The sequence below is a fragment of the Dermacentor silvarum genome, chromosome 1 (assembly GCF_013339745.2).
Source record: "Dermacentor silvarum isolate Dsil-2018 chromosome 1, BIME_Dsil_1.4, whole genome shotgun sequence".
In the NCBI taxonomy this organism is placed as follows: domain Eukaryota; kingdom Metazoa; phylum Arthropoda; class Arachnida; order Ixodida; family Ixodidae; genus Dermacentor; species Dermacentor silvarum.
The window spans coordinates 398,245,858-398,258,022 of record NC_051154.1 but is presented as its reverse complement, the minus strand read 5'-3'; the positions used below and the strand labels follow the sequence as shown (position 1 = coordinate 398,258,022).

Genomic DNA, 12,165 nt, shown 5'->3' with positions numbered 1-12,165 from the left:
GAAATGCGTCGCAAAACCTCGGGGGCTTTTTTCTCTCGATACGAGCGCGGTTCTGGGTGCAATTGTGTTGCGCATAAATTTTTCTTTCAGTGCTTTCAGTCGTCACAGCTGCATAAATTTCTTAAATATGCAGTGACTGCGCTTGGGTGCTGCACTGAACACTGCAGTGCAACCGAGGTATTTCTTGACTGGAGAGGGTCATGGCAGGAGCAGCGTGAAATTTACGAACTCTGCCGATGCATCATTGGAGTGGCTCTGAAAAGAGCCTTTTCGGAAAAAAAAATTTAGAAAGCGGTGGATGTTCGACGGCAAGGGCTGTCAGGCAGTTGCTCGAGGTCGTCTTAGATGGGGTACCGGCGGGCGATTGCCTCCATCAGCCAAAGGAAGCAGTCTGTGATCCCCGGTCACCCGTTGAGCGACATCCACTACATCCAGGCAAGGTGCGAGCGCAGCAGGGCCGGCGAGGTTCCGCTGCCGTTCCGAACGAGTCGGCGCTTTGCCTTCTGCCACTCGCTCTCTATGCGTTGGGTGTTGGCCCCTGTTACAGGGTCCACAAAGTTGGCGCTGTGGTTGACGGTGTGCCAGTCCAGGTTCAGTGTCGCTCCACTGGCGTCCACAAGGCTGGGTATGCATTGATATGCAGCCCATTCGTCGCTGTAAACTATGGTGCCTCGGAGGACATTTTTGGCGATAAGGGGGCCCGAGGGTAGCCGCGTCTCTCTTGTCTACCTCGAACAGCCTCAGCTCCTTCGTTTGCACGCATATCATGCCAAAAATCCAAGGGCCTCGGTCCGATACACCGCCGTAGTTATTTTGGCGCCTGGGAGGAACGTTGTCACCAGCAAGGAGGCGACCTCGGTTCAATTTGCATTTGCCTCTCATTAGAAACTCATCGATCTGAACCACCTGGCCTACACCTCCCATCGGTGGCTGTTCTAGAAGCTCTGCCAGCGCCACCTCCCTAATATAATTTCGCCAGTCGGTGCGGGTGCTATTGCTCATTTTGAAAACCTTCTGCACCAGCTTTTTCGTGCTTCTGGACGAGAGCCCATTCGCCAAGGCGTACGTCAGCCAGATTATCTCTCTTCTTGAGAGTTTCACGTTCGGACGCCCTAGTACGTCGGTGCAGGCAAAAAATGAGCCCCGCCCTTGCTGCCCGTGCAGCGCATCGGTACCTCGCAGCTGAGAAATCTGCTTTCTACAGCGATTGCACTTATAGCTTGGTCTGATACCTTTTACGCAGGTGGTGGTATGTAACGACTTCTCCCTCGCATCCTGACTTGCTGGGATTGAACCCAAGATATTTGCAGACACCCCAGTAGTCAGACATTCGGTGGACGGCCTTGACGGGTTCCGGTACTCTGAGGTCGAACTGTCGGCGTCGGCACCAGCCCGACACCACGCAGAAAGGCCTCTTTCACGGCAGGGTCTCTGAGGATGTCCGCAATCTCCAGCACACTGGGGTCCATGCGTGGCGTTGCCATGGCGAAATCTACTGATAAGTGGAAATTGTTGCGCTATTCTATTGACGCAACCATACTATATAAGGGAAGGTCGACTGAGCCCGGGTCACGTGGACGATAACACCATGTGACACATGCCCCGTCTCCATGTAACAGCTGCATTCGATGTCTTTATTTGGTGGCGCTCCATAGTTGTCATGCGCCTCAACCTAGCGGGCGCTTTCGATATCTCCTTATTTGGTGCCGTTTCATCCGAGTCGCCTCCTCAGCCTCCACGCAGCGGCTGCATTCGATGTCCTTATTTGGTGGCGCTCCATAGTCGTCACGCGCCTCAACGTAGCGGGCCCTTTTGATATCTCCTTATTTGGTGCCGTTTCATCCGAGTCGCCCTTCCTCGCATCCACATATGGGTTTGTGTAAATAGCGCAACAATTTCCACTTATCAGTAGATTTCGCCATGGCAACGCCACGCATGGACCCCAGTGTGCTGGAGATTGCGGACATCCTCAGAGGCCCTGCCGCGGAAGAGGCCTTTCTGCGTGGAGTCGGGCTGGTGCCGACGCCGACAGTTCGACCTCAGAGTACCGGATCCCGTCAAGGCCATCCACCGATGTCTGATTACGGGGGCGTCTGCAAAGATCTTGGGTTCAATCCCAGCAAGCCAGTATGCGAGGGAGAAGTCATCACATACCACCGCCGGTGCGTAATAGGTATCAGACCAAGCTTTAAGTGCAATCGCTGTAGAAAGCAGGTTTCTCAGCTGCGAGGTACCGATGCGCTGCACGGGCAGCAAGGGCGGGGCTCATTTTTTGCCTGCACCGACGTACTAGGGCGTCCGAACGTGAAACTCTCAAGAAGAGAGATAATCTGGCTGACGTACGCCTTGGCGAATGGGCTCTCGTCCAGGAGCACGAAAAAGCTGGTGCAGAATGTTTTCAAAATGAGCAATAGCACCCGCACCGACTGGCGAAATTATATTAGGGAGGTGGCGCTGGCAGAGCTTCTAGAACAGCCGCCAATGGGAGGTGTAGGCCAGGTGGTTCAGATCGATGAGTGCCTAATGAGAGGCAAACGCAAATCGAACCGAGGTCGCCTCCTTGCTGGTGACAACGTTCCTTCCAGGCGCCAAAATAACTACGGCGGTGTATCGAACCGAGGCCCTTGGATTTTTGGCATGATATGCGTGCAAACAAAGGAGCTGAGGCTGTTCGAGGTAGACAAGAGAGACGCGGCTACCCTCGGCCCCCTCATCGCCAAAAATGTCCTCCGAGGCACCACAGTTTACAGCGACGAATGGGCTGCGTATCAATGCATACCCAGCCTTGTGGACGCCAATGGAGCGCCACTGAATCTGGACTGGCACACCGTCAACCACAGCGTCAACTTTGTGGACCCTGTTGGACCCTGTAACAGGGGCCAACACCCAATGCATAGAGAGCGAGTGGCAGAAGGCAAAGCGCCGACTCGTTCGGAATGGCAGCGGAACGTCGCCGGCCCTGCTGCGCTCGCACCTTGCCTGGATGTGGTGGATGTCGCTCAATGGGCGACCGGGGATCACAGACTGCTGCCTTCGGCTGATGGAGGCAATCGCCCGCCGGTACCACCTCTAAGACAACCTCGAGCAACTGCCTGACAGCCCTTGCCGTCGAATATCCACCGCTTTCTCAATTTTTTTTTTTTTTTTTTTACCGAAAAGGCTCTTTTCAGAGCCACTCCAATGATGCATCGGCAGAGTTCATAAATTTCACGCTGCTCCTGCCGTGACCCTCTCCAGTCGAGAAATACCTCGGTTGCACTGCAGTGTTCAGTGCAGCACCCAAGCGCAATCACTGCATATTTAAGAAATTTATGCAGCTGTGACGACTGAAAGCACTGAAAGAAAAATTTATGCGCGACGCAATTGCACCCAGAACCGCGCTAGCTCGTATCGAGAGAAAAAAGCCCCCGAGGTTTTGCGACGCGTTTCAGAAAAGCCTGACCATGCGGCCAGCGAAAACCCAGGAGATTCTCTACGCAAAGAAAGGCACAGCAAACTCTTGTCCCATTGCAGCCATCGTCCGCAGCGCAAGAAAGCGGCCCGAGTGTTATGCGACGCGTCTCGGTTTCGCTCAACGAAAGCTTCAACACGTATACGTAGCACCCATCACGCAAGAAAGCGGTCCGAGTGTTATGCGACGTACGCGTCTCAGTTTCGCTCAGCAAAAGCTTCAACACGTATACTTAGCACCCATCGCGCAAGAAAGCGGTCCGAGTGTTATGCAACGCGTATCGGCTTTGCTCAGCGAAAGCTTCAACACGTATACTTAGCACCCATCGCGCAAGAAAGCGGTCCGAGTGTTATGCGACGCGTCTCGGTTTCGCTCAGCGAAAGCTTCAACACGTATACGTAGCACCCATCACGCAAGAAAGCGGTCCGAGTGTTATGCGACGCGTCTCGGTTTCGCTTCGTGCCGCCGGAGAACTCGGCCAGCACAAAGCGCGCGGGTTATGGAGCAAAATTACGGTACTACCTAGAGTTGGCAACTCTGTTCGCCTCAAAAACGGCGTCAATGCGGACGCTATATTTGACGGTGTTTTTCCCCGTCAAATTTGGCAGGCAGTCTGGCAACATTGACCCCAAAGACTGGCAACAGACTTATACAACACCAGTCAGAACTTTGCCGGGGCCACTTCGGTGTCTCCCACGATGTACTCCATGCACTCACGTAATCGAGCTGCAGCGTCGCCAAACGCTGTGTCGAAGACACCGATCACGAAACGACGCCGTACGGTGGCAATCCATTTTCGCTGCTTTTCATGCGCGTTGGGAGCTGCGGCGGATAGCGTTCACATCACCGAGGCAGCTGTCAACTCATCAACGGCACCAACACGAAAAAATATTAACGAATACAAGAGTGACGTTTCTACCTGCGGTGAGCGCGTACACACACAACATAATCCCTAAAACGTCCGATCCTCGGAGGCAATCGAACGATGAAGAGAGATTGCCGCCGATTGTGCACAATTGAAAACAGGGACACACGCTCACCTGTTGTCTTTAAGGACCCAGAAGAACCTTGCCGGACCTGTTTTTGTAGTATTCGTGCACCACAGCACGGTGCACGAACGGTGCCAGTCGTGAAACATCGCGGTGCGCAAGCACACAGCGAGCGAGGACCACGAAACGGACCACGCCGGTCAACGCCCGCTTCCCGATAACAGCAGAAAACGAAACTTCAGGGTGCAGGCTGGCGCAGCGCCGACACGGCGCCGGGCACGAACGGAGAGAGAGTGAACCGTCGAAGGTGTCGGCACAGAACACCCATACAAACTACGTGAGAGAGGAAGGGGGGAGGAAGGGAGGAGCGGAGTTACGAGAAGGGGCAGGAGAGAAGCCATAGCCTCCAAGATTTGCGCGCGCACGGCCGGCGCATGCAAATCTCGTAGGCCATGGGGAAGCGGATTTATTTTACCGCGCACTTGATGGATGGTACCTCTGCCACCACAGTATTCTAGAACACTGTAACCGAATCGGCGGAGTTGCCGAGCCCGGCTGTTGCTCTCAGCGGTAGCCGAAAAAAATTCAGAAGCGTAGACAGAGAGTGTCTAAGAAGGCAGCGAGACGACCTAGAGCATTGCGAGATAGGGAAGTTGTCTCCGAAGAGTGGCGCTAAAATTATTTGCGCGTAATGCCGGAGTAACCGAAGTGCTCCGCCTCTCGCGTAAGCGCCTAGGTGGTGTCTGAAATCGCGGGCATAATGAAAAGGAAAACAGAAAACGCCGACCAAAAATTAAAAGGTTTAAAAACTTCTAGACGTTTCGGCTTCCGCACGGGGTGTGCGCTCCGCGACTTCAGAGCTGCGTGTAAAAAGACCAGTGCGAGCCCATCAAGTCCAGCGCAGCTGCAGCGCACCAAGCCGTCGGTATCAAAACCACACTTCCGGTTTCGGTTTTAGACGCGCGCATTTTGAACGCTAGCTGGCTGTGCCGATCAGTGCAGCTTTTTCTTTTCTTTCTTTTTTTTTTTTTTTTTTTTTTGCTTCTACTGCTTGACCGCGCGCGGTCTTCGTGAAGAATCGTTTTATTAGCTAGTAAAAATATTGCGAACACTCTTTGTAAAGAATCCATCGAATCTCTGCCACATGCAATTTTATAAAGTAGACGCAAGACACCTTGTGAAATGAGGAAACGTTTATTTTGCTTTATATAAAAGCTCGTTCCGGGCTTTTTGTGCATGCATCCAACGTTGTCGCACCAGGGACGGAGCAGTGGATGGATGGATGGATGGATGAGGCTGAACCCTTTAAATCGGGCGGTGGTATACGCCACCTAGCCATGACTGATGAGTTTCCGTACGAAGCTCCACTGGACGGCATAAGGTGGAAGAAGTAATAGGAATACTGCGCGTAAAGGTGAAACGTGTGAAAGTGGTCAATTGGCGGCGTTATAAACAAAATTAATTCGCTTTTACATACATGGCGTAGAACATACCCGATTCATCTCAAACAATACCATAAAATATGAAGAAAACATATCATTTCCAAGCATTCCCCCATTCCCGGGCGACTGCGCATTTCCAAAACAACTTGGCCTGAGCCGACGCGATGGTACAGTCTACCGCGATTTGAAGGTTATCGCACGAGCATCGACCAAGAATAGCGCTAGGCGCTTTTTTCATTTCTTTTTCTTTGTTTACTGCAGGGAACAGGCATTGATGGCATTGCGCGCAACGTATCCTTCGGTATTATCAGGAATTCGACGCTCCGAATTGGACGCTTTTGTTATCATCCGCGAAGAGGCAACCAAGTAAACGCTTGATCGCAACGAATGGAAAGCTTAGAAAAAATCACAGCATATCCACGGGGTGAATGATGATGAGTGGGCGAAGCTCCGGAGGGAATCATCGGATGTCCCGCTTAAGGGGACGCTAGCACAAACGCGTTAGAAACGTGCAGTACTCTCTAGTAAGGGGGAGCGGCCACAGCGTCTTACGCAGCCATTTACACATGCCGGAACGTGCACCGCGTTTGCCGACGCCATCACATGACTGCTGAGAGAGTATACCCCCCGTATTCATAAACGCTCCTCGACTTGAACTTGACTTGCCACCGCCTTGGGCAGCGCGTTCGAAACGCGTTGAAGGTAAGGCGGAGAGGCCACAGCGTCTTACACCAGCTTCTTACACGGGCCGTAACGCGCTAGCACAAACGCGTTAGAAACGCGCTAGAAACGCGGCCTTTCGTTAATGTTGGGTATTTATTGCCATCGTGGTGCGTGTGTCTATGTGCGCTTCGTGGCGTAGTGGGCTAACGCTGCGCGCTCGGAAGCGAGGGGTCCCTGGTTCGATTCTGCGCTACGGACACAACCTCGGAATTTTTTTCTCAGACTGGTTACACACTACTACTACGACGACGGGGACGGAACGGGTGCCGCTATAAGGAGCTTCGCTCCTAATAGAGAGAAAGGGTGACGATTTCGTCGTTGGGGTGATGGTTGTAGCATGGAACAGCCAACGAGGGCGAGAAGAATGCGAAATCTTGATCCGCTGCTGTTGTGAAACGGGCCGCTAGGTCGGTGGGCGCTCGCACGATAACTGCGATAACCTACAAATCGCGCTAGACTGTACAGAGATGGCCGCAACAGAGGCTCCCAGCCAGACCATGCTAGACGCCCGCAGAATGCCCATAGCGAGAAACTGCACTGGCCGTGAGCTGCACATGCACATGAGACACATACGGATTACAAGAGTGGCCACTCCAGCCTAAAAGCGGCCGAGCTACGCAGCTTTATTCCGCCCGCTAGAGGGCAATACAACACTCCCTGTCTCCAAGGGAACGCGCGTACTAGTTATCTACTGTAGTAACTTTTCTAGTGCACTATGCGTCTACTTGTCTATGTCGCTGTAGACGTAGATCAGCCAGCCGTGAGCGGTGGATGATAAGATTAGTATATAGAATAAAGCATAACGCATCGCTACAAAATATCGGCCATGGTGTGATCAGGCAAGGCGACGCTACAAAAGATGTGCGATAACGTTTGCGTCGTCTTTGCTGGGTTCGTCTGCCCATAGCCTCCTATATTTTATTGCGATAGCAATTATATGGACACTTGAACCGGATTTCTGCCGTCGGCGTCGCCGTCGTCGCCATCGCCGTCGCCGTGAGGTTCCCTATAGATAAAATCTTCGCCGCGCGCCGTATGCCCGAGAGGAAGCGTGCGGGGACGCGCGCTATCACGGAGAGCGAACGCACTCAATCTCCCACGCGCAAGCAAAGAAGCAGGAAGCCAGCGCCGGAGGGAGCAAGGGGGGGGGGGGGGGGGGCACTTCTCTGCCAACAACCGCGCTCGTCGCTCGCTCGCACCGTCTCTTATCTCCACACGGCATTCGCCGCTCAGTTTCCGTTGAAGCGATAGACCGCACGTACATACCTTCGCCCGCAGCGGCGTATGCTTGCTGCCAGCGTTTTGACAGTCGTTGTCTGCTGTCATTCAGTGTGATCTCTTCGTGTTTGTGCGCGCTCACACCACGCTTGTTCATTCAGTTCGTAATAGTCGGGCCACATTTTCCAACGCACGCTACACACGCAATGCTGCCCGGATCGGCAGTGCAGCGCTACAGGTGTGTCCCTTCACACGCGCTGCCCACGGGAAGCGCTTCTCATCAACACCACCGTTTCACACGCGCCTTCTCGTGGTCGTCGAGTCTCTCTTCATGTCGGTCTACTTACGCCGCAGCACACCTGCTTACTTAATCAGCTCATGTTTACTACAATTCATATTGCTACCAAAGCCGCTCACCTTACTTCGTATGACATTGCTGTGTTGCTATCGCATTCATTGCTTCGCCCTTAGGGCGAAACTGTGACATTTTTTTAATGCCCGCGCATTGGAGCGGCGGAGGCCGTCCGCTACCCTCCCCCTTCCTCCTCGATTTACGCCTGCCTTCTCCGCAAGAGGCGCTCGCACCCCACACCCCATACGCACCCCATACGACAGGAATGCGAGCTCCGCCTCGCGTTCCTGCCGACGCGAGCGGCGTCGCTTGACGCGTTTCGATTTTGGACGCAAGAGGGTATAAATACGGGTCCACCGCTCGTGCTGCCAGAGTCCGACGAACGCCGTAGGCGCGCTTGCTGTTTTCGCTGTTGCCGAGTTCGCTTGCTTTAGGGGCATAAGTTCGCCCAATAAATTCTATTTTAAGTTCATCGTCGACGCAGTGTTACTTTTTTGTCTACCTGTGTGCCAGGCAGCTCACCGTCACCTACGTGACAATATTTCATGCTGGCATTACTTTCGACATACCGATTTGGTTTTCTATCCGCAGTGTGGAATCAGTTGGGGTGCCCTGCGCCCGACAAGATGCCGTACTGCTGCGTACCACGCTGCAAGTCTTCGAGCAAACAACGGCCGCCGGGCATATCGTTCCACGAGATACCAAGCGATCCGGAACTGCGAGCGAAATGGCTAAAGGTCATTTCTCGGGACGACTGGACACCGAATACGACGTCGTGTTACTCGACTGTATGCAACCGACACTTCAGTTCCTCCGACTTCAATGAGGACTGCAAAATTCGCAAACTCAAGAAAGACGCTGTTCCCAGCATTTTCGAAGAGTATCCTGCGTACCTGCAGCCTCCGAAAAATAGAGAGAGAAGCGACGCCTCTGTGAGAAAACGTGAGGCAGCTGCGCCAGTGAACACACCACCGCCGAAACGAAGAGCCGTTGAGAGCCAACTGGAGTCTCCTTCGCTTCCTCTCAATGACTTGCCGTCCGTCGACGTCGCCTCTCAAGAGTTATCACTGATGGATTGCTCCGCAACCGAACTGCCGCTACCTCTGGAAAACAGCGCAAGCGAGCGCTGCATCACTACGACCGTGCAGGTGGACAGAGCTGTGCAGGTGTCGTCATTATTCTCGGTTTCGGCAATGGACAAACGAAAGTGGAGACGTAAGGAGCGAGACTTGAACGCGCGAATTGAGCGACTCAAGAACACCGTCGACAAGTACAAACAGGAACTGCAAAAGCTCAAGGAAGAATGCTATGTGTCTGCATTCCTGCAAGTTGTGGAGAAAGCGAAAGAGAAAGACCTGGCTGCTTCAATATTAGTGGAACAAGTTCAGAATTTCGCGAAGAAGAAACCAACGTGGTCTGAAGTGACAGTGCGCCATGCTGTGGTTTTGCGTAACCTCTCGACTCGTGCATACGAACACGTAAGGAGCACAGGTATTCTTCGGCTTCCCTGCCGAAGTACCCTCGAGCGCTTTATGGGCTCATCACGTGGAGAAGTTGGCATGACCGAACTCGTGAATCAAAGGCTGTCTGCAGAACTCGCTTCTCATCCCTCGTTGCATGCGCGGGCATGCTCTTTAATTGTAGACGAAATGCGCGTCAAACAACGGCTACTGTATCACAAGCAATGAGATGCCTTCATCGGCGAAGTGGACTATGGTGTGAACTTCCCCAAAGAAACAACAAATGAGCCTGTGCTAGCTGGCCAACTCACTCTTGTGTTTCGTCCTTAACGGCCTTTCAGTTTCGTTCAAAATACCCGTTGCGTACTTTTTCGCGAGAAACTGCACTGGCCGTGAGCTGCACATGCTCATGAGACACGTTCTGAAGGAAGTTGAAGAAATAGGATTTTTCGTCGTGCGCATTGTCACAGACAACCACAAGATCAATGTCTTGGCTATGCAACTTCTGTGCAACGGAAGCCTCAAGCATTGCATTGACCACCCTGGCAAACCGAATCGAAGGCTCTTTCTCGCATTCGATCAGTGCCACCTGATCAAAAACGTGCGATCACAGTTTTTGTCCCGTCACATCGTAAAAGGCGGCGAAATATCAGCGAACCACTTGAAGAGCCTCTGCAGAATGCAGCAAGGCAGCCTTGTAAAGCCAGTACGATTTTTGACGAGAAAGCACGTATTCCCTACGGATATGGAAAAAATGAACGTGCAGAGAGCAGTGCAAGTTTTTCCTCCTCTCGTGACAGCTGCTGTGAAGCTCTTGCAAGAGCAGGCGGGCCACACGTGCGACGCAAGCTTCGCGGGTGTCGGACCGACGGTGCAATTTATGGACACCGCGCACCGCTGGTTCGTGCTCATGGACGTGAGTAATTGTACCCAGCACATACATCAGAAGAATGCTGACTACAAGCAGTTTGAATCTGCAGGCGGTGAACGACTAATCTGGCTGGAGACAAGCTTCCTCGACTACCTGGCCGATCTCAAAAGTCAGTGCCTGGCAAAGAACTTTCTAACCAAAGAGACTTATGAGGGTCTTGTGATCACAACTCGTTCGAACGTTGAGTGCATTAGATATCTTCTTGAAGAGATGTCTTTTCACTTCGTTTTGACGAGGAAAATGTCATCGGACCCAATCGAGTCGTTCTTTGGCTGGCTCAGGAAATCAGCAGGATCAAATGACCAAACGGACGTCCGCGCCGTGCTCACAGGCATTGAGAAAACCCTTAAGACCGGTATCGCATCGGCGTCGAATACAAGCAACATAATGGCAGCAGAAGAGAGTGATTACTTGTCAACGCTGCCGCAACAGAAAAACACAAGGGAGCAAACCAGCGAGGAATTCCCTGCAGGTGCACGTAGAGAGCTCATAGAGCGACTAAACCGAGATAAGCCTCTACTTCCCACTCCAGATGTGGCCGCATTGGCTATGGTTGGTGGCTACCTCGCTAGAGCCGTACGAGAATACTTCGAATGTGTGGAGTGCTTCGCGCTCTTAACAAAGCCAAACGCCTCGACACCATCGGACTCGCTCATTAAACACCAAGACCGCGGTGGACTTCTTTACCCGTCCGCACAACTTCTAGATGTTCTCTACGCACTACAGAAGTTCGTCGAAGTTCTTCTAGCAAGAAGAAGGCGTATACATCACCCTCTAAAGGAGGCTGTGAACAATGCTACCGAAATCCTCCGCGAGCACAAAGCTTTGATGTGTTCGAAGCCAGGGCACCAAGAGAATTTGCTCAAATTGTTGCTTACGAAGTTCTTTCGCGCAATATTCAGCAATTTCGCTCTGAAAGCGACAGACAAAGAAGAGGTCGCCAAAGTGTTCGCAATAAAGCCACTGCCACGAAAGACCCTGAAACTGTGAGCTTGATCTCACAGCTGGGGGCCTAAGTGAAAGGTCCAGTTTTCACAATGTCTCGTGTTGCTTGCTTTCAATGCACTGTGGGGATGGAAAGAAACGCGAACAGTGCGGCACCTACATTCTCTAATATTTCGCATTTCTTTTCGAGTGGTTGCAGCCTGCATGATAACTAGAAGCCACTAGAATAAAACTATTCTACCATCTTTTATTGCGATAGCAATTATATGGACACTTCAACCGGATTTCTGCCGTCGGCGTCGCCGTCGCCGTGAGGTTCCGTATAGATAAAATCTTCGCCGCGCGCCGTATGCCCCAGCGGAAGCGTGCGGGGACGCGCGCTATCACGGAGAGCGAACGCACTCAATCCCCCACGCGCAAGCAAGGAAGCGGAAAGCCAGCGCCGGAGGGAGCAGGGGGGGGGGGGCACTTCTCTGCCAACAACCGCGCTCGTCCGCACAGTCTCTTATCTCTCCCACGCGCAAGCAAGTAAGCGGGAAGCCAGCGCCGGAGGGAGCGGGGGGGGGGGGGGGGAGGGGGAGGCGCACTTCTACGCTGCCAACAACCGCGGTCGTCGTTCGTTCGACCGCACCGTCTCTTATCTCCACACGGCTC

The 12,165-nt window shown here is 52.9% G+C and overlaps 2 protein-coding genes across 2 annotated transcripts; both read left to right on the top strand.

Annotated features, from left to right (window-relative positions):
• The first annotated feature begins 1,801 nt into the window (after positions 1-1,801).
• On the top strand, positions 1,802-3,096 carry LOC125943914 (uncharacterized). Its single transcript, XM_049663479.1, has one exon. The coding sequence runs from the start codon at positions 1,921-1,923 to the stop codon at positions 3,094-3,096; it is 1,176 nt and encodes a 391-aa protein (XP_049519436.1). The 5' UTR covers positions 1,802-1,920.
• A 6,907-nt stretch (positions 3,097-10,003) lies between these two features.
• Positions 10,004-11,556, top strand: LOC125942506 (uncharacterized). The gene has a single exon (XM_049660689.1). The coding sequence runs from the start codon at positions 10,039-10,041 to the stop codon at positions 11,554-11,556; it is 1,518 nt and encodes a 505-aa protein (XP_049516646.1). The 5' UTR covers positions 10,004-10,038.
• The last annotated feature ends 609 nt before the right edge of the window (positions 11,557-12,165 follow it).